The sequence below is a fragment of the Mastigoproctus giganteus genome, chromosome 13, assembly GCF_048544385.1.
Source record: "Mastigoproctus giganteus isolate SK-2022 chromosome 13, ASM4854438v1, whole genome shotgun sequence".
In the NCBI taxonomy this organism is placed as follows: Eukaryota; Metazoa; Arthropoda; class Arachnida; order Uropygi; family Thelyphonidae; genus Mastigoproctus; species Mastigoproctus giganteus.
The window spans coordinates 141,055,828-141,076,174 of NC_143587.1; the positions used below are offsets into that span (position 1 = coordinate 141,055,828).

The 20,347-nt window shown below is 36.8% G+C and overlaps 1 protein-coding gene across 1 annotated transcript; it reads left to right on the forward strand.

Moving 5' to 3' along the window:
• Nucleotides 1-17,328: 17,328 nt before the first annotated feature.
• On the forward strand, nucleotides 17,329-17,757 carry LOC150076493 (zinc finger BED domain-containing protein 5-like). The gene has a single exon (XM_090387371.1). It carries the CDS (start codon nucleotides 17,329-17,331, stop codon nucleotides 17,755-17,757), a length of 429 nt encoding a protein of 142 aa, XP_090243497.1.
• Nucleotides 17,758-20,347: the final 2,590 nt, after the last annotated feature.

The following is a 20,347-nucleotide window of genomic DNA, read 5'->3' on the forward strand; positions in this document are numbered from 1 at the left end:
ACAGAATGAGCAGCTGTTTTGGAAGAAAAGTAACGCCGAAAGCGAAAAAGAAAACCAAGTTTTTTAGATGCAGAGGAAGCAATATTTGTAATGTGCTTGTGCCAAGAGAGATTAGAAGTCAGGGTGATCCCCAAAAAGAGATATCATCTTGCCTGGAAATCGGAGTGTCACCAAAGATAAGTATAGGAGCAAAAGAATCCTTTTTGCGAGATATTAGCAGGACTGAGTTTTAGAAAGATTGAAATCAACTAGGTTGTCTTTGCCACATTGCGGAATTACTTGGAGATCTGCATTTAAAGAATTGATTCGGATATTCGAGAAGTTGAAGCTGATTGAGCAGGGCAAGGTTTCTCAAACTGGAAAGTGGAATGCACTGTGCTATCATCAGCGGAACTATGGATAGGATAGGATTTCCGATCAATGAAAGAGGGTCATTAATGTACAAGAGGAAAAGAATGGAGGGAAAGAACTGAACCTTGGGGGACAACGGCATTAGTGGAGAAGTTAGAAGACAGAGAGCCATCTACCATCACCCTCAGTGAGCGATCAGAGAGAAAACTGGATAACCAATTACTAAAAACAGTTGGCAAACCATAAGATGGAAGCTTGTTTAGAAGACCTTTATGCCAAACACGATCGAAAGCCTTTGAGATGTCAAGAGCAACTACTTGTGTTTCACCGAACCTTTCCATTGAATTAGTCCATAAATGGGTAACATAAGCCAGAATATCACCAGTGGATCGACACTGACGGAATCCATACTGGCGATCGTTGATCAGACGGAAGGTTTCTAAGTAGTTTAAGAGTTGGCGGTTAATTGATTTCTCCCTTACTTTAGAAAGAAAGAAGTAATTGTAATGGGCGATGATTGGATGGGAGGGATTTGTCACCCTTTTTAGGAACTGGCTGGATATGAGCAAATTTCTAAGCAGAAGGAAAAACACCTTTGGAATAAGAAAGTGAAAAAAGGCGCCAAAGAATAGGAGTAAGTTCAGGAGCACAGGTTTTGAGAACAAGTGGAGAAATACCATCGGGACCTGGAGCTCTCTTAGCATCGAGATTCGTCAAAATTCTTCTGACATCCTTTTGACGGAAGACCACAAGAAGCATTGAATTCAGCGTGTTGGGAATGGTAGGATGTGTTTTACCAAGATCATTAATACACGAGTTGGAATCAAAATGAGATGCTAGCAGATCAGCTTTATCCTTGGCTGAAGTGACAACAGAACCATCTGGTTTGGACAGAGGTGGGAGCAGAGATGGGCCAAAGTTGCGGCCAATTGCTTTGGCAAGAGACCAGAATGCTCGGCTACCATTAGGGCAAGAAGCAAGTTTTCTACTCTTAGCCTGTTCGAACTCTAGTTTGGACTGATTAATAACTGCTTTACAATTGTTGCGAGCTTTGGTGTAGGCAGAAAATGAAACTGGAGAATTAGAAACAAGCCAATTCCAATATGCAACATTCTTCTCTTTGTGAGCCTTAGCACATTTATTGGAAAACCAAGGTTCAGGATAAAGGACGAGATTTTAAAGTGGAGTGTGGGATAAAGGATTCCATTCCTGCAAGAATAATTTCACTGACTAGAAATTTGTTCTAGAATTTTCCGTAGAGGCGATCCCACCGAGTTCGCGCTCATGCATCAAGCTACGAGAATTGGGAACCTCAAACGATTTACATAACTTTGGGAACAACTCCTGACTGTCACCCTGTTATAACGCGTTACCAATGTATCTAAAAGAAAAAAATAATAAGAACTTCATACTGAAATTTGAAATTAAAGCAGAGCTTTGGTTTCAAATATTGAGGCGTACACGAAGTACACATTAAATGTGACAATAAAACTGCAGTGATATTCAGGAGAACTTTGGTAATACCTATTAATTCCTCCTTGGAACACACTACAGTAGACAGGGGATAGTAAAATACTTTTCGACCAAATGAGATTCAGCGGAACCTTAAAATATTCTTACTCCAAGTTTTGATATTCGGTAAGACATTATAATCATATATGTCTTCCTGAATTTCAAATTTGGTAAGACAACACAAGGTACTGACAGAATCTGGTGGTTTTCCATTCCGACCATGTACTCAAATCAGGAGCAAGCGGATATGCACAAGCGGATATGTACGGTTTGGCAGACGGCAATGCTCTGGAGACTCGTCATTTGTACCACGAAAGGTTTCCAGAATGAAGATGTCCAGATAGGAAAACGTTTGAAGGTATCCATCGCCGCATTTGTGAACATGGGACCTTTACACCTCGTGCTGCCGACAGAGGACGACCAAGATCTACGACTACTGATGTAGAGGAGGAGATTTTGGATGTTGTGCATGCCACTCGTGGAATCGACACACTCAAAATAGCAAAGCAACTGGCTGTTCAACGTTCGACTATTTGGAGAGTGTTGCGAGAACATAAACTGTATCCTTACCATCTGCAACGGGTACAGGCCTTGTCACCAGCAGATTACCCTGCGCGAGTAATATTTTTGCAGCAGTGTGGTACAACTCCTCACTTTCCTGCCTTAGTGATATTCACAGATGAAGCACAGTTACTCAAGACGGAATCCAAAACTTTCACAATAAGCATGAATGGGCTGAGGAAAACCCACATGCAATTCTTCCATCACATCACCAACAGCGGTTCAGCCTCGATATCTGGGCGGATGTTTTTAGTGATAAGTTATTTGGGCCCCCATGTACTTCTAAACAAACTCACAGGGCAGGCGTACAGAAACTTTCTGGAAAACAACATGCTTGATTTCTTGGACGCCACGCCACTGATCATACGTCATCAAGCACACTTCATGCACGATGGCGCTCCTGCACATTTCAGCCACCCAGCCCGCAATTACCTGAATCGAAGGTTTCCTGGTTGGTGGATAGGTAGAGGTGGACTAATTGCCTTGCCTCCACGCTCACTTGATTTAAACCCACTAGATTTCTTATTGTGGGGCCATTTAAAGTCATTGGTGTATTAGACTCCGGTAGCTGATGAGGAAACTCTCCGCAATCGAATTGTGGCAGGTTGTGAGACAATACCAAACATGCCAGGAATTTGGCATCGTCTTCGCGAGTCCATTTTGTTGTTATTTGGTTTTTAAGAGCATTAGCAACTAAGACCATATTGCTCCGGGGATATGCGGTGGTCATTCCCTGACCTTTCCGCATCCTCCGTATTTGGTGGTCACGGGCTCGAACCCTTGTCTAATCAAGAATCATGTGCTACGCATCGCTGCTCCTGCTCACCTGGCTACGGAGGCGCCACGAGTCCATGCATGAGACTTCGATGTGAGGCCTGTATTCAGACAGAAGGTGGACATTTTGAACAATTACTATAAGGTGATGTGAACAGTTAAGTGTCATAGACAGACCTTCAAAACTCGGAAACCAAGCATTTCCGGAACTATGTTGATATAAAATATTTTTTTGTCTATATATATATATGAGGAACCCATTCCTTAAGTTATGCCATTTATTTTTGAGAAACCCTGTATAAATAAATAAACGAGGGGACTCTTTAAATCATATTTATAGATACAATCCCAAGATAATCTTATTCTCTTGAACGTGCAATACAAATATCTGTATACGGTATATACGTCTGCACCTTGTCTAAAATTGCAGTTGTAAACTGGTCGTTATATGAACTGCCCTGTTACCAAAGTTTGTCATTAAAGCAACTATTCCCTTCTGTAATGACAAAAGTAATTTCGAGAACCAAACGAGTAAAGACAAATATTATAAAACGTTGTAATAGTACTAAATTTTCAAATTCTGAAAGCTCTCTCTTTTCAAACGTAATTACTTCAACTTTTCATGTTGAGGTCAATATGAATGGCGGATTATCAGTTTGGATTTCAAAATACATTTCTGCGACTCCTAAACCATTTTACAACTTTCACAAGTCTCTCAAAAATTACGTTCACTTTAGGAGCTGTGCTTGTCAAAGTGAACTCCTCTGAAGTGCTGTGCAAATGGCCCAAGTTGCCCTTGCGCCAGAAAACACCAGCAGAACCACAACCTCTGATGTGAATTATGCAACTGTCACGTGAATATAGATATTAAATAATTTATTACTTTTATTTAAAGATTAAATGTGTATTACATAATATACATGTCGCAATATCGAGGCGTATACGAAGAGCAGTTCTTGTACTGCAATATAAGAGAGGTCCAGGCCTTTATATATTTCTTTTGAATGTAGAATATTTTGAGAGTAAGATGATATAATCTCTATTCATGAATACACAAAGTCTGATTTTACAAAAGAACGCTTAAAGTGTTCTGCTCAGCATCTGTCTTTGTCAGTTGAAATTTAATTTTGATAAACTTAGGCAAGGGAGATGAGTAACCAACCTTTTTTTTTTTTTTTTTTTTTTTCATTCAATGTTTCTTTCAACAAGAAAAGTATATTAAATTTTTCGAAGTGAAAGAATGCAATTTTTTATTACATTTATCTTTTTTTATTTGATTACAAGAAAGAATATTGATAATAATCATACTTGTTTACCCAGAAATGGTCATTTGGGGTGGATAGACAGCATCCCGACAATTCCCTAGACCTTCAGATCAAATTATGTGACCCATCCTCTATTATTCATTAATGTTCTGTTAAGATTAAAACAAAGTTAGGAGAACTTCTTTCTTCAGACCAGTTGCCCTCTGTGAAAGATGTAACAGAAGAGCAAAAGACTAAAGTCAACAAGAAGTTTGTAATCAAGTTACTAAATATTTTACTGCACATTCCTGTGGAGGAGAATTTATTTTGCTCCCAGCATGAACCACTACTTTTCTGCTGTAATAAATATCGATATTTGCTGGCGGGAGAAACTTTCATTAAGAATTCAATTTCGCTTTTCCAGAACAAAACAGGTAATTCGTCTCAGATAAGTTTGCTTTTTTTTCTTTTACAGATTTTCAAAATTTGATGAGAACGAATCGATGCAGATCTCAAAGCTCCTGTTCTTTATTGAAAGTATAAATTAATATACTCTGACCACGAGGAATATATGCAAATATAGAGTTGTACTGGAAATAAAATTCATGTTTTTTCCCTATTTATTAAGAATTAAACGTAATTTTACAGATAATTTGCAAAATTTTAGCGCATATTGGTTGTTTTCAATGTAGATTTTTTTTTTTTACCATTAAACACCGGTTCGAAAGTCTTAATATCTTTCCAGTTCTTACCATAAGTATGCTTTTATATTTCTCCTAACTCTGAAAACATAACGTTTTCAAAGTAATCAATAAAAATTTGCTTCATTCTGATCTGTAATTTTCAAATTCAAAGCATGAACTCTCGTGGTAAGAATTCTTGAATCTTGGATTGAATCTGATTTCAATTCCCCTACCCCTGTAGGAATCGTGTTTCAGATTGCTTGTAACAAATGTAGGAGCATATTCTATAACTAAAAATGATTATAAAGACTTTCTATAAATATTTCTTAAAAGCGTTTATTCCTAAGTGTCTCTATATGTCTTTATTTCAGAGATATTAAACATCAACCTTAAATTGAAAAAGAAACAGGTAAAACGGCAAAACAACCTTGCATTAAAATTTATGTTGAATAATAAATACTTCATGCATAACAATACTTCAACATCACAAATATATATTTCGTGAATCGCATGACAAATAAATATACTAGTATGTTGTCATTCAATGGAGGAAGGTGCTCTGGAATGACACCTTCCTGCATAAACACATCTTCTCTCGATTTTGATAGTTGACGCAAATTGTTCCGCCGAAAATGCAAATTATGCCACTCCTGAAGGTTTTAGTGGTAAAAAATGAGGAACAATAAGATTACCACCAAGAACACTACACAAAATATTAAAAGAAAAGTTACGTTGATAATGATCACTTGCAGTCGCGTGTGGATTTTCTTGGTTCCAAATTTCATTGTTTTGAGATTTGAGAATTCCATTTCTTGTAAATCATGATTGCATATCCCCTGACTCCTCCCTGTGGTTTAAGGAAGTATACTTTCGGCGTTTCAGGTATTACTCAAAAAAGAAAAGTGAAATCGATACAAATTTTCAGCGCATATTTTACTGATTCATGAGAAGTTTCAGATTCAGTTCCGATTTCATAGCCCTCATTGTCACTACAGAAATATTGCAGTAAATTTGGAACAGCGGCTCATATTGTTTTCAAAGTTTCCTCACTTCTTTAGTAGTTTTCTTGAAAGATCTTTAAACCAAATGTCATGTTGACAGTGAATCAACCTGGAACTACCCTTCAGGTGGATTTACTGTCGAACTTTTAAACAGACAGACTTTTAACACACTGTGGCCTACAAACTCGGCCACAGTTTGAAAAAGCCCACAAATTCCTCCCGATCTACTGAAAGCATTTCTCAACTTCGATCAGCGATGGGAATTGAACTCAAATATAAGAAAGTAGGGAGGCCATTCATAATACTCCCCTGCGAAGGAAAATAATGCGAAATTATAATTTTTTTCTATCGATTTTATATTTGGCAAAAGAGAATCCAGTTCAGAGCATTATTTGTCTAGCAGTACTTGGGTCTTGAGATTTCTCTTTTGAATCCAAAAGAGAAATGTGTAGCAGCATAATATGAAGAATTCCTCTTATCGATCTGTTACTTCCTCTATAGCGCTAATAACTTTCTCACTTAAAATTTTCCTATCTTACCATGTTTTGGATTAAGAGCCCTAAATAAATCATGAAGAGGCACAATTTGGCCCAAGAGGCTCTTGTGCTAATAAACCACAAACAACTTAAAAGTTGCGCTTATTAAAAAAGGGTTGTTTCCTCTCCCTCTATAATTTATGAATTTGCCAAAGTGAGGGAAAGACTGAGAGTAGCAGCAGGACTTGCTGGTTCAAATATGCTATAGCGAAGCTTAAAATTAAATTAAGGTTCAGCTTAATTTAGTTTTCAGTTTTATTTCACTCATTTATTACTGGGAGCGAGTGAAATAGGATATCTGAACTATTGCTGTTAACTGCATACAAGATTTTCTAGCTTTAGTTATCTCTCCGATTTGCAACAAGGTTCTCTAACGGCGAATCACTATAAGTTTGAGAAAATGGCCGGAACATTTAAGTGATTGAGCAAAAAGTTTTACTCTTGTTTCTGATGGCTAATTCGAGGAAAAATGGAGATTTCGACCAACTGTCTCAGTTCTTCGTTTTATTTGTTTAAAATAATCCGTAACCGGAGTATATCATTCTTGATACAAGGTGATTCCGTATGTTTGCTCAAGCGCTTTGGTTACAAGCTATTATATTATGCACATCAATGTTAAAGTTCTCTTGGCATGTTAATATGTTTAATTTTTCATTGTGTTATTATTTCAAATATTGCATAATAAATCTACAAAATACTTTAATATATAGTAAGTTATATAAAGTGAACTTTCATCTGTTGTTTAATTTTTCGTTTGTTGACCAAACTCTGCCTTTTTTTATAGATGTATAATTTAAGAATTTATTTTTTTTTCTCAGTTATTGAAATGAAGAATTAATTTGATCTTATTGTTATAACGAAACTTTTTAAACGATCTGTCGTCAATTTTTGTACAATGGTAAATAAAATCGGACATCAATCGTTATGTGATAATGGCCCTCGTGGGACGCCCAGTTGGTAGGATCGCCTTTCTCTCCACACTGGGTAGAAAAGACCTGGGTTCGAGTCCCGTTGATGATGTGTGGGATTTTTATCGGACCTTTTTCCCAACTTCACCGAGTCGGTCTCAGGCAAGGATAGCATTATTCCTCAGGGAAACTCGGGTTTTTCGTCCAGCAAACAGAAAATCGACCTCAGAGCACACGCAGTTTACAGGCAATATACATTGAGCAATATGGCCTTAGTCTCTGATGCTCCTTGAATCTACCACCACCACCACAACAACAACAACAACATGTGATAGTAATTAGTAATACAGTTTGGAAAGAATTGTGCGTAGTAATTCTTACGAAATATATTTCAAGGAAAGACACCATTACCGAGTGAAATTACTTTATAGATTTCAGTTTATTGAGACACGTCCATGGTACAACTCGTCTTCAAGCATTGTCAACAATAAAATATATATTTTGTTTACGCTTTTGCATTCTTACTGAATCCTATTTTGAGCCCAAATTGGGGAAAGGTAGTATTATCGGCAAATTACATTATACATACAGTATGCGAATTAACTTTTTAAACTGGAATTCTCTAATGTAAATAAATTATGCATTTATTGAATATTAGAGCAAACACTTTACAGCACATGCCCGGGGGCAGATAATTTAGTATAGAGAGAAAAAAAAAAAGAAGCAGTACCGTGTAGCAGGAACTATAACAAAATAAAATAACAGCCTATTCAAATCTTATCGAAATCAAGTTTCATTAAATTAATGTCTAACCATGATTTTTGTAAAATATTTTAAATAATTATGTAAATAATTTTGTGGATATTATTTTGAATATTGTGAATAATTGTCATCGTGCCTTTTTTGTACAGCCGTTTAGCCGGTCGGCTGTGCAATAGGAGTAAAAGCAAACCTATATTAAAATAAACAATTTTCTCACACACAAAAAAAGCAAAGAACTGTTTCTGAATCGAATAGCATTGGACACTTAATTGAGTTAGGAATATCTCCTTCCATGAGGTATTCCTAACTCAATTCTGCGCAGAATTAGAGTAGTCAGCGATGGTTGCTTATTTCTGTTTTTAGGGTTGTAATTCAGAAGAGCGCGGCTGGGACAGTTGAGGGTACTGAACTTAAGTGTTTGGATCTGACAATGATTTTTTCCGTCTTCTCTTGGCTGTCAACGTTAGAAGCATGTAAAGTGAGAATGAAAAAGCCTACTTGTAAGAAACCATAGGATACTAACAAGATTTAGGTGGTAGAGGTGATTCTGGCTAAGAACTAGAGGTCGAGTCCGCCGAAGTGACCCTTCTGAGTGGTTACTGACAAATGTGTTTTTCTGTTTGAAGGGTAGAATCGATATAAAGAAAATTTTATTTATTGGAAGAGATTCTAATGTCCAAAGGCCTGAAACTGTAATGTAGTCTAATTAGTGATGGTATTGCCAGATTAAAGAGGTGTCATTATTGTTAACTGGAGATTGTGAACAGCAAAATCAGTATTTGGGTTCGCGTTGTATTCTTTCGTTGTGGTAGAATCACACAGATCGTAACATTTTGCAGTCAAACCTCTGATTAACCTCCAGACTTATAGCACATCTAAGTTAATATAGGAATACTATGTAGACCTAATGTCATTACAGTGGTATTAATTGCTAGTTTCTGCTAGTGTAGAACTTTGTTCTGACATTTCAATATCGCACTTCAAGAAGGCCTAACATAGCCAAGTTGTCAAAATATTTCGAGCCCACATGATTGCTAAATGCGGTGCTGTTCTGGTAGTCTATGTTTTGAAATCCTGTGACCCGGTGTTACCCTCACCCTTCAATTACATTTATAATTTTGGCCTTTCCGATGTATTTTGTCCTTTGCTTCGCAAAAGTCGACGCTTTTTATGATGAACCTAATTATGGATTTTCATTTCGTAATATCTCATTATTGTAAAGAAAGGGATATCTGTTTCCTTGAAATGCATTTCTTGAATTGCCATAATTCTAGGCTTTATTACAAATATGAAGATTATTAAATTGTTTCGACTTCTTGTTGATAATTGAATTTTAGGATATTAAAGAGTGAAACTTCTACTCTGAATAAAAAGACTGTTATTCACGTTAAAATGCAGGAATAAAATTATCAAAAAGCTCATGTAGAAATTTCCGTGACTGCTACTCTCTTTCGAGTGCATCTTACTGCCTGCACCCCCTGCGTGTTATCGGCGATAACACGCAATTAAGTACGTCAAGGACGAAGACTTATTCTACAGATATATCAAAGGGCAATATAATTGTCTCGATGAGGGGGTTGCATGCACGCTTGAATAAGGTTAAGAGATCTTCCTTCAACAATGAGTACATCTCGACATGTTTATAAATCAATATGCTTCCTTCTCCATCGCTAAGAGGTTGAGTAGGTTGTGTGTAGAGGCCTCGTAATTTAGATAAAGGAGTTTGATACCAAGAACTGGTGGTTCTCACGCTATACTTAGACGGATGCCAAAGTAAAAATGTAATCAGCAGACATGAGACTTTCTGAGCGTCCTTTTGCTGTCGCGATGATAAAGTCAAAGCATTCTACAATGGCCCTCTTACTCGATCTTCCATCTTACACAAACCCACATCTATCAGTAGCAAAGGGAAATAATGGAATTTTCGTGTCTCGTGCAGCCTGACATAGCACGGTGACAGACGAGCGACTGAAGACAAACCGTGTAGCGTGAAATAATTGGCGTTTTCGGAAAGGGCGACACACAAACGGTGTCTGCTGTCGATTCATTGAAGTAATTAGAAACACTGAGTATAGAAAACGAAATGTACTGGGATGACTTAGCTGGACTAATTAGCTATTCTAGCATATGTTTAGGATATGAGAAAATGTTTAAATATTTGAGAAGGTTAAGATGAACTTTCATCGGAGGAGGAGTGATGTAGTCAAAGTAAACTAAAAGAAAGACTTTTTTTTTTTTGTACATTTTGCAATTCAAACAGCTTCTTTCCAATAGGCGAGAGAGGCGGAAGTACTTCAGGTTTAGCTGTTTAATTTACTGTGGTTTAGTTTGAAACTAGTTGTTGGGAGATTTATCATTCTGTTGTGATCGTGTTTGATGTTACATCACAAAAGGCCTTAGTTTTCTGACAGAAGAGTTTACCGCTGTAGTACAGAGATAAAAAGAAAAAAAAAATGGATCAGAAAAATATTTGTTTGATTTGTAAAATATCATATAAAATCTTGTAAATTAAAAATTCACAGATGTTTTATACAGAAGAATTTCCATCTTCCATATCCACTGAGTGAATGTATTTTATTTAAACGAATACTAAAGCATAATTTTGACAAATTCACACTGTATAGAAATCCTACCGCAATCTGCGGTAGGATTTCCAATTGCTGGATAAAAAACTCGAATTTCAGATGTTGGATCGTCAGATATCTAGCCACATTCCATTTATTTGTACACACAATTATTACATTTATATACAAAACTTACAATATATATACAATTTTATATACATTAGCATTCTCGTTATACATGTATAAAATACTATATTATGTTTGACCTCCTGGTGCATTGCATACGTGTATTCCAGAATCAAAGGTGGCTTCTAGGCAAAAGCCCATCTACACCTAGGTCATCTGTACAGCCGTAGAACCTCTACGAAGTTGGCCTAAAAACATGTGTGCGATATTATACCACCGCCAATACAAGGCAGCTGCTACCTGGTGCCTTTCTCTAGGTCCGGGTTTACATTATCTGTTTGTGCCGAATGCACAAGTCCCACACCCACCGGAGGTAGTGCAATACCTGTGGGTGCTTATCTCGCTTCCAGATTACCGTGACCTTGGAGTGAGCGAATAATTAAATAAAATGAAATAAGAAATAAATGAAAAGTGAATCACTAGTGGAGAAAATTCCCCAAATTATCCTCAGTACCACCAAGAAACAGTAGTTGTTATATACAACACTTGTTTTAAATGTGCTCAGAGTCTCAGAATTCCTGAAAACAATATATAATTAGTTTACATTCAATGTACTAAGTTTAACTACAGAAATACTCTTCAAAGAAAGACCACCTCCACATTCAATTAACAGCACTATCTCACTATCTAGTCTTTCCGCCAGAACTTCCAAACTTGATGACATCTTGTCAATAGCAATCGACCTAAATCAATCACCATTGATTAACATAAATCAACGCAATAACAATTGACAAAAATCAACACAGACTGGCTAAATCTTATTCGATCGAAAGTAGCATAATTATAAAGGCTGTTCTAATGTCTTCGATTTGAAGTATTCTTCAACTTCAGCCGAGGAATGGAATCAAACGAGGATTTCACTCGGGGATGAAAGAAGGAACCACAACGCTGTCCGCGAGGAAGTCCTTTCATCATTACAATGATAGAGAGGCGCGACTTAGAAAATTACAAGCATTATTCATTCGATAAAATTCGCTGTGAGTCTATCAAGAAGTTTTATAAATTAATACTTTATAGGGGTAGATATTATTAATAATCAAAGTTCAATCATTATATCAACTTATTGCTACACTGCTCGACAAAATTAACAGAACAAAATGTTTGCCATGGATATTTTATTGTGAACAGAGTCGTCGAAAGCGAATATTTGATATAATAGGAATCCTAGCATGCAAATTCCGAGTATCCAATAGAAATTGAACTACCACCTTTCAGTGCCGCACATTATGCAAATTATAAAAACACGGTTTACGTCTCTCGTTTAATGGCATGCTCAGTGGGATAGGCACATCTCCAGTACTCAGGATGGTAAGTCATCGTCGTTTTAGATGATTCTTGAGATGGTGGCCATTGGACGATTTGAAGCCGGGAAGTCGCAGGAGGAAGTGTCACGTTGGCTTAATGTGTCACAGAGTGCCGTTTCAGCATTATGGAAGTAGTTTTAGGTGCTTGCTAGCACCTCATTGATGGAGGCTAAGCAACTCAAGTCAAGAAGTATTATTTATATTGAAACATAAAGCAACTCGTACCAGTAATTGGAAAGATCAGTGGTCAGTGTATCGGAACAAGGGCTACTAAGGCCAAGATGAACTTGCTCAAGTTTGCCTGTGTTGCAGTACAGCATTTTCTTGAAATGTCTTCTGAAACTGCTTCCATAAAGAGCTCTATACTTTATGGAAGCATTTTCAGGAGACGGGAAACATTTCAAGAAAATGCTCTCCTCCAATACAGGCAAACTTAAACTGGTTCATCTTGGTCTTAGAAGCCCTTGTACCGATACACCAATCATTGATCTTTCATACTAGGAAGAGTTGCATTATGCTGCACTATAACTACTGAGTTGCTTAGCCTCCATCAATGAGGTGCCAGCAGGCACCTAAAATGCGGTATGGGGTTGATGGCAAGTTATGTTAATAAGTAACATGGTATTTCTCTTTTTTAGAGAAATGTTGCTTATTAGTAGGGTAGCATAAGGCTGCGTGCCGTAGTTGCTTTACAATTTTGAGAGATCAGTGGTTTCTGATGATGCAATTATACAGATGAACCAGAAACATAGCCTGTAACAATTGGTTTAATAAGTTAAAGTACATGTAGGATACTATGTTTGATAATAGTACAAAATTATAAACTTTTTCCAGGTGTAAAAACTCTTCTCCCTTTGCAGCTAGCGATATTCCACGTGATATCCTTTATTCAATAAGTTAACTTTCAATTCATTAACAAACAGATATTTAATGAATAAAATTAAATTATTTTGCACTTCAATTTTAACGATTCAGACTCTGTGGAATATCTAGATATTCTGATTCTGTAAATTGATTTAATTAATTATCGATTGAATTGAGTGCTGCAGCCTGAAATAATGAAGAACAGAGAAAATAGTGGTTGTTTGCGCAACATTCCCCTGAAAAACGAAACGACGTGAGCATAATGAAAGACAAACTGTTTGGTAGTTTTTACTTGTAGCCCAATTATACGCATGGACGCGTGCAAGTCAGAAAATAATGGAGATATCAGATCATCATTACAAAAGTTAATTAAATCTGGCTGTTTAGATATCCCTGGATACTTTGCTGTCTAATCACATCGAACTTTTTTAATGTTAATCTACTGATACGATATAATTCGAATGCACTGTAGTGGCGATTATCGTGTAATTTATTTTGCCCAGCAATTAGCGAGTAAGATGGCACGTCACGTAATGAAGATTGTGTGCTAATAAAATCAGATACGTTTATCTTAAATTACTAAATCAAGATTTAAGTACAATGTACAGAGTGTTTATTGACTCATTAACATGTCTGTGGGGTTACTAGAACCAAATGGGCTTCATTTACCAATGCAGGATTTATTCTACCCTTTTCTCTTTGCACTTCTCGACTGACTGATTTTGGATTGATTTCATTTCAGTTTTTGCCATTTGTAAAATTATTATCTCGAAGTTAAACTTCTTCTGAAAGTAAAAGCATATCTGTTATGGGATTACTTGACTTTGTGTCTCATATCTTTATTGCATTGCTAAACGTAGACTGGAATCGAAATTTCGAATTGTTAATGATGGTGAGATTTTAACTACACTAGTCGGAAATCCCCCCCCCCCCATTATTTTCGCTTCCTGTTAAAATTCATGGTCATTCTTGTAGATTTTACGTTGCTGAAATCAAATATGGAAAGCATATTGTTGTAACATCCATCAATTTAAGAGAAAAGGGAGTAAAAACGATTTCATATATTTCAAGAAAATGTTACATACAGTACTAAATATTGAGCAATGGATCTATTAACTTTATTCTATTTACAAAAATGGTTATCCTGTATACAAAACTGTTTATCTGATAAAACACTTATTTTGTCGTTTTTCGCCTTTTATAATCCTACATTGGTGTCTTCTGTACGAGATTCCAACAGTAGCCTGCCAACATAATTGGTTACCATTTTCCCCGGTATCCTTTTTTTCATTTGAGAAATACCTTGGTGAAACTTTTTTACCGTGTTCATCGGAGACTGCTCCCAAGTTTTCAAAAAAAAGGCTAAATGGGAATGTAGAAAATGAAACTTTAACGACGTGCAGCATCCCAACTCTCTGTACGCTAAAATTAACTCAACAATTTCATTATAATTTGTGATTTCCTATTGCCTAAAAAGTTCCGAAAGACATTTTAGAATGCTTTCCCTTACTAGAACCAAATGGGGTTCTAGTTATTTCTGTAGCATTTAACTTTTTAGAGAATTCTTCATCTTGGAACAGCAGTTTGATTTGAGGACCCACAAAAATTTCCTCTTTTATCTTGGCCTCACAGATTCGAGAAATCTTTTGCCTCAATCGAGAAAATTCTTCTTTTTTTGTCCATCGCTTTCATCTCCTGTTCAGTTGAGGTTCTCGCACAAAAGAACACAATTAAGAAATTGTAGATTTTTATTTCCAATTTAAACACAGCTCACGATTCGCACTAATGCACACCACACTTGTTTACAGACACTAATTCACTCAAACGCTTGTTCCCTTTGTTCACCGTTGGCTTTCACAAAAACATCCACTTTTTCAAATCCGAAAATGCTTGCTTTATGTGGAACCCAGTCGTGTAGATACCGGTAGAGCATTTTCTAGAAGCCCCACAATGTTTCAAGAGAATTCCATCGAGAGTTCTAGAACCTTCCAGAAACATCTCCGCCTTTCTTCCGCAAATAACAATACTCTAGAACCCGGGTTCGCAACCTGTGGGTCACGACCCCCAAGGGGGCCACAGTAATTATTTTTATAGGAAATTTCACCACGAAGGTTTTCAACACTTACTTATTTCAATATGGCTTATGGCTACACTGCAATACTGTATTCTACTAGTGGTTGTAACACTTATTTTTGATAAATTAAAGGAAGTGACTTAAGGTCCACCGCAGCGGACTTAAAAAATATTAAAAGCCCGCCGTGTTAATACATAGTCAACATTTTATATTATTTTAATTATTTGCTATGGCGAGCCTTTAATATTTTTTCCAATTTTCGCTGCGGCGGACCGTGATTCACTCCTTAAAAATAAAATATCAAATGCAGTGTTATTATTAAAATAGAATTCTATGTTACAAATAGTAAACTGAAAAAAATATTCACTACGATGCAAAATTCAGTATCAAAATTCATTTTTAATCGGTGTCTTGATGTGTGAATAACAGACTGTCTAATACGGACCGTCGAATAAAGGCGAGTTGCTCTCTTAACGCAGTTGAAGATCACCCAGTATGTTTTGCTGACGCCGCCATGTTTGCAGTGATGTAATTCAATGATGTCCTCGATGGGCCGTCTAATGCAAACTGGCGCGAATTTAGTTCGCCAATAGTCAACCACCTTTAGTTGGCGCCATGATAGAAACCAGCCACTCGCTGTCGAACGCGGGTTAGCTACTGCTTTCACTTTTTTTTTTTTAAATCTAAAGAGCGTCAGTAGGTCGTAATCTGTTCGTGCTAAATCCGTACCCATGGAGAAAAAACGTAAATATTCAAAGACTATCTAAAATTTGGCTTTACCACCTTGATTAGCAATTGCATAGAGAAGCCACAATGCATTTTGTGCAATGTCGTTCTCAGTGCTTAATCTATGAAACCTTCAAAACTGAAACGTCACTTAGAGACCAAGCATAAAGAACATACTAAAAAGGATTTGGAGTTCCTTCGACGCCATGAAACTGGTCTCAGACGTCAGACTTTGATCCTACAGGAAGTTTACAGCAACAGAGCCCAGCAGCAGTGCAAGCATCATATGCAGTCGCATTGGAAATTGCCAAACAAAAAAAAAAAAAAAAACGCCTTACACGATTGGAGAAATGGTCATCAAACCCTGCATGTTGAAGATGGTGAAGTTAATTCTTGGGGAAGCCAGCGAGATAAAGATGCGATAAATATCTCTGTCCAATAACACTGTTCAGAGGCGCATTTCAGATATGTCTGTAGACGTGAAAGAGCAGGTTTTGAATGAAATCAAAGTTTCTCCATTGTTTTCTTTTCAAGTTGATGAATCAACGGACGTAAGTTCATGTTCTCAGTTGCTTGTCTTCGTGAAATATATTCATTCAGATGACATTAAAGAAGAGTTCCTGTTTTGTAGTGCACTGGAAACTACAAAAGGTGAAGAGATTATGGGGAAGATAAATACCTTTTTTGAAACTGGAGGACTACAGTGGAAAAACGTCTGTGGGGTTTATACAGATGGAGTACCAGCTATGCTAGGGCCAAAGTCTGGCTTTTAGACTAAAGTGAAAGAACTTTCTCCCCAAGCAAAGGGCATTCACTGCATGATTCACCGATATGCTCTTGACAGCAAGACATTTCCAGCTCCTCTGCAAGAGATTTGATTCTCTGATCAAAATTGTGAATTACGTCAAATCTGGAGTCCACAACACCCGTTTGTTTAAAGAACTCTGTAAAGGTATGAATTCTGATCACTAGGTTCTTCTTTTTACGCTGCTGTACGGTGGTTGTCGAAAGCAAATGTCGTCAATAGTGTCTTTGAGTTGAAAGATAAAATCAAGTTGTTCCTGGAAGTGCAAGGGAAACATGACCTTGTGGCTTACTTTAACGACGAAGCTTGGAAGAAAAGAGTTTCTTACTTAGCAGACACTTTAGACCAGCTAAATAAGTTGAACCTGAAACTTCAGGGAAAAACACGCATTATCCAATTTTTAAGACAGTCTTCAGGCATTTGTATCCAAGCTGCAAAACTGGCGTCGGAAAGTAAATCTTGGAAACATTGCCATGTTTGAAAAGCTCTGCAGTGTGGTAGAGGAATGTGAAGGTGAACTGGAGGAGAATCTGAAGGAGGAGATTACTGGGCACCTTGAATCTCTTGAAAAGGAATTTAAGCGGTTCCCTGAGCGTACAGAAGAAGAAGCTGCAGTGGTACGAAACCCATTCTCTGCTTTCCGGAATGCAGCCAGCATTCCCGACGACGTACAGGATGGATTCTTGGATCTGCGGAACGATTCCTCGGCTTGGAATTTGTTTTATGAAAAATTGCTGACTCATTTCTGGTATGCTATGCATCAGTCATATCCAAATGTCACAATGTTTGCCTTTCGAGTTTTACTTCCATTTGCCTCTACATATCTCTGCGAGAGTGGATATTCAACGCTTCTTCATATCAAAAGAAAAGAAAAGAAACAGACAATATTGAGGATGACATGATGTTGGCTTTAACAAACACTTAGCCGCGAATTTTGAAGCTAGAATTATATTCTGAAAAATCTATTTTTAATGTGTTTTCTTTACCCTATTAAAAATGCCTTTTTTATGCAAATGTGGCAGGGGTCGCAGGTTATTTGGCTATTATAAAAGCGGGTCGCGACTCGAAAAAGCCTGGGAAACACTGCTGTAGAACGTTTCGGAACATTCTCGAATGTTGTACAAAAGTTCCCAAATGTTCTATAAAAAGAAATAAATAGATAAGAGATGATTGAACCAACTATAGGTCTTGGTTTTTGATCATTAACCTACGATATTTAAAAACTGTGTGTGGTGAGAACTTTTTAAGCACATATTAAACATATTTCATACGAGCTTCTGAACATATTTCATACGAAATTGATTCCATCCAGTGACTATTTGTAGAATTCATATAAAGCTAAGTGTTCTGAGATGACATTCAGACCATTTTAGTTTTTTAACTGCGGAGTATTTAAATTTTTTTTAAAGATTACCGTTTTAAGATTTATAGTTTTAATTCTGTAAATTGTTCTTTTTCTTGTCCACTATATTAGAAAACTAACAAGCTAACAAATTTAATTTAAAATTATTTTCGCAGGACATGAAAAGAACTTTACAAAACAAAAGAGAAATGAATAAAAAAGCATAATAAAAGCAATGATTTCGTCGTGAACCAAAAGCAAATATGATTGCTATTTCGGAATATAATATTAAAGGGCCCATTGCTAGGAAGAAAACTATAATTCAATAAATCTACATCTGCTATCAGCTATTCGTTTTATTCTGCAATATTTTAATCTGCTATTCCTACTGAAATGATGAGTATAGTTTATCCAGTAGTTTACTGGATAAAATATGCGTAATGGTTGATCTTAGATTCGTGCACTAAGCCCTACATAATAAAACTTTTCATAGCTCTCCTTTACCATAAGTAAACTTACATATCCCTAGTAGAAAGCCCTCATGGATGTTGCACATTTGATATAATTGGTGTCCTCCTTCCTCTTAGTAGAAAGGACAAGTTCGAATTCCGTAAACAACGCGAGGAATTTTTATTCGCCTTTCTCACAACGTGGCCTAGTTTCGGTCTCAGGCGAGGATAGCACGGCTTTTTCTCCTAGAAACTCTTCTTTTGGCGGACCAAAAGAAGAGTTTCCAGGATAGATTGTTGACTATTGTCATTCATTGATAATAGTTTTTGATTTCAGTTTGCGACTCCACATCTCACAAGTGAAATATCGAGTAGTCTTCCTATTTCCATTTCGATTTTCTGTTCCATTACTTTCGGTGATATAGTGTACACATTCTTAACGTGTGGAGATTAAAACGATTTTCGGTCGGCTTCTGCAGCTGAGAGTGTTTTAATTATACTTTTTTATATTCATTTCTTTTCTTGTTTTGTAAAGCACTTTTCATGGCCTGTGCAAATAGTTTTTAATGGTTTCGCTGCATAATTTAATGAACTTTGTTAGCTTTTTGCTTTGTTTGCTTCATCCTGCACGTAAACTGATTCTGTCAATTAATCATTCTTGTTGAAGAAGCTGGCAGTTAACCAATTATAAAGTTGAGTGGCCGTTTAAAAGGCCAGCAAGCGAAGATTTTCTTTTTATCGAAGAGTTTTAGGCGTGAATGTATACACAGCATCTAATTTGATGATGATACTTGGAAATGGAATCATTTATTAGAAATAACATCGTGCCAAGTATATCGGTCAAAAAAGACTATACATAAACCAAAATGGACTGAATAACATTAAACAATGGTTTAAAAACCTCCTCTGGCCATCACGGTGGTGGGGGGGGGGAAACACAAATTTTATGGTAAACCATAAATTTATGTCTAATTTTACCAGTATTTCTTTTCCTTTTAAGAAGTTTCAGGTTCCATTTAAAGAGAAGTTTCGGGTTGGTTCAAAGAGGAGTGCAGATGTAATTTTTTTTCTGTTTACTGTAGTATGCTCAGTATACAAGGACGTATATTTTTCAAGAGTCACTATGCTTATTACGAATATATGTGTGGATATCATAACAAAAACTTATGCGAACTAGCATACCATATAAACTTACGCACTATGACTAGAGTAGTCGATGAGCCAAAAATATTTAAAATAACCCAACCAACGACTCCTACGTCGTCTTGTGTAACTGCGCTTCCAAAGAGGTCAGCTGGAAAAAAAACCTGTCCTTTTTGTAAATGGATACTCCTGTTTCGGTCTTAATCAAAATAATAGCGATACGCAGGTATCCAGCTCTGATGTCTGAGAGTTGCTTGTTTCTCTCTGCTTTCAGTGAGAGTTATTAGTTTTGACTCTAAGAAAACTGGTTATCCGACTTAAGGGCGTGGCATATCCCATAATTATTTCACGTGCAAGGGTGAGGTCCTAGATATTTGCATGCCAGTATCTTTATAAGTTTCATTTTATCTGACTCTATAAAAGGAAATTAATTCGTTTCTCGTATTTGTTATTTGGTTTTTAGGAGCATTAGCAACTAAGGCCATATTGCTCCGGGGATATGCGGTGGTCATTCCCTGAACTTTCCGCATCCTCCGTATTTAGTGGGCACGGGCTCGA

Excerpts from the sequence above, each read along its gene's own strand:
- LOC150076493 (XM_090387371.1), top strand. The coding sequence starts at position 17,329 with ATGTTTGAAAAGCTCTGCAGTGTGGTAGAGGAATGTGAAGGTGAACTG.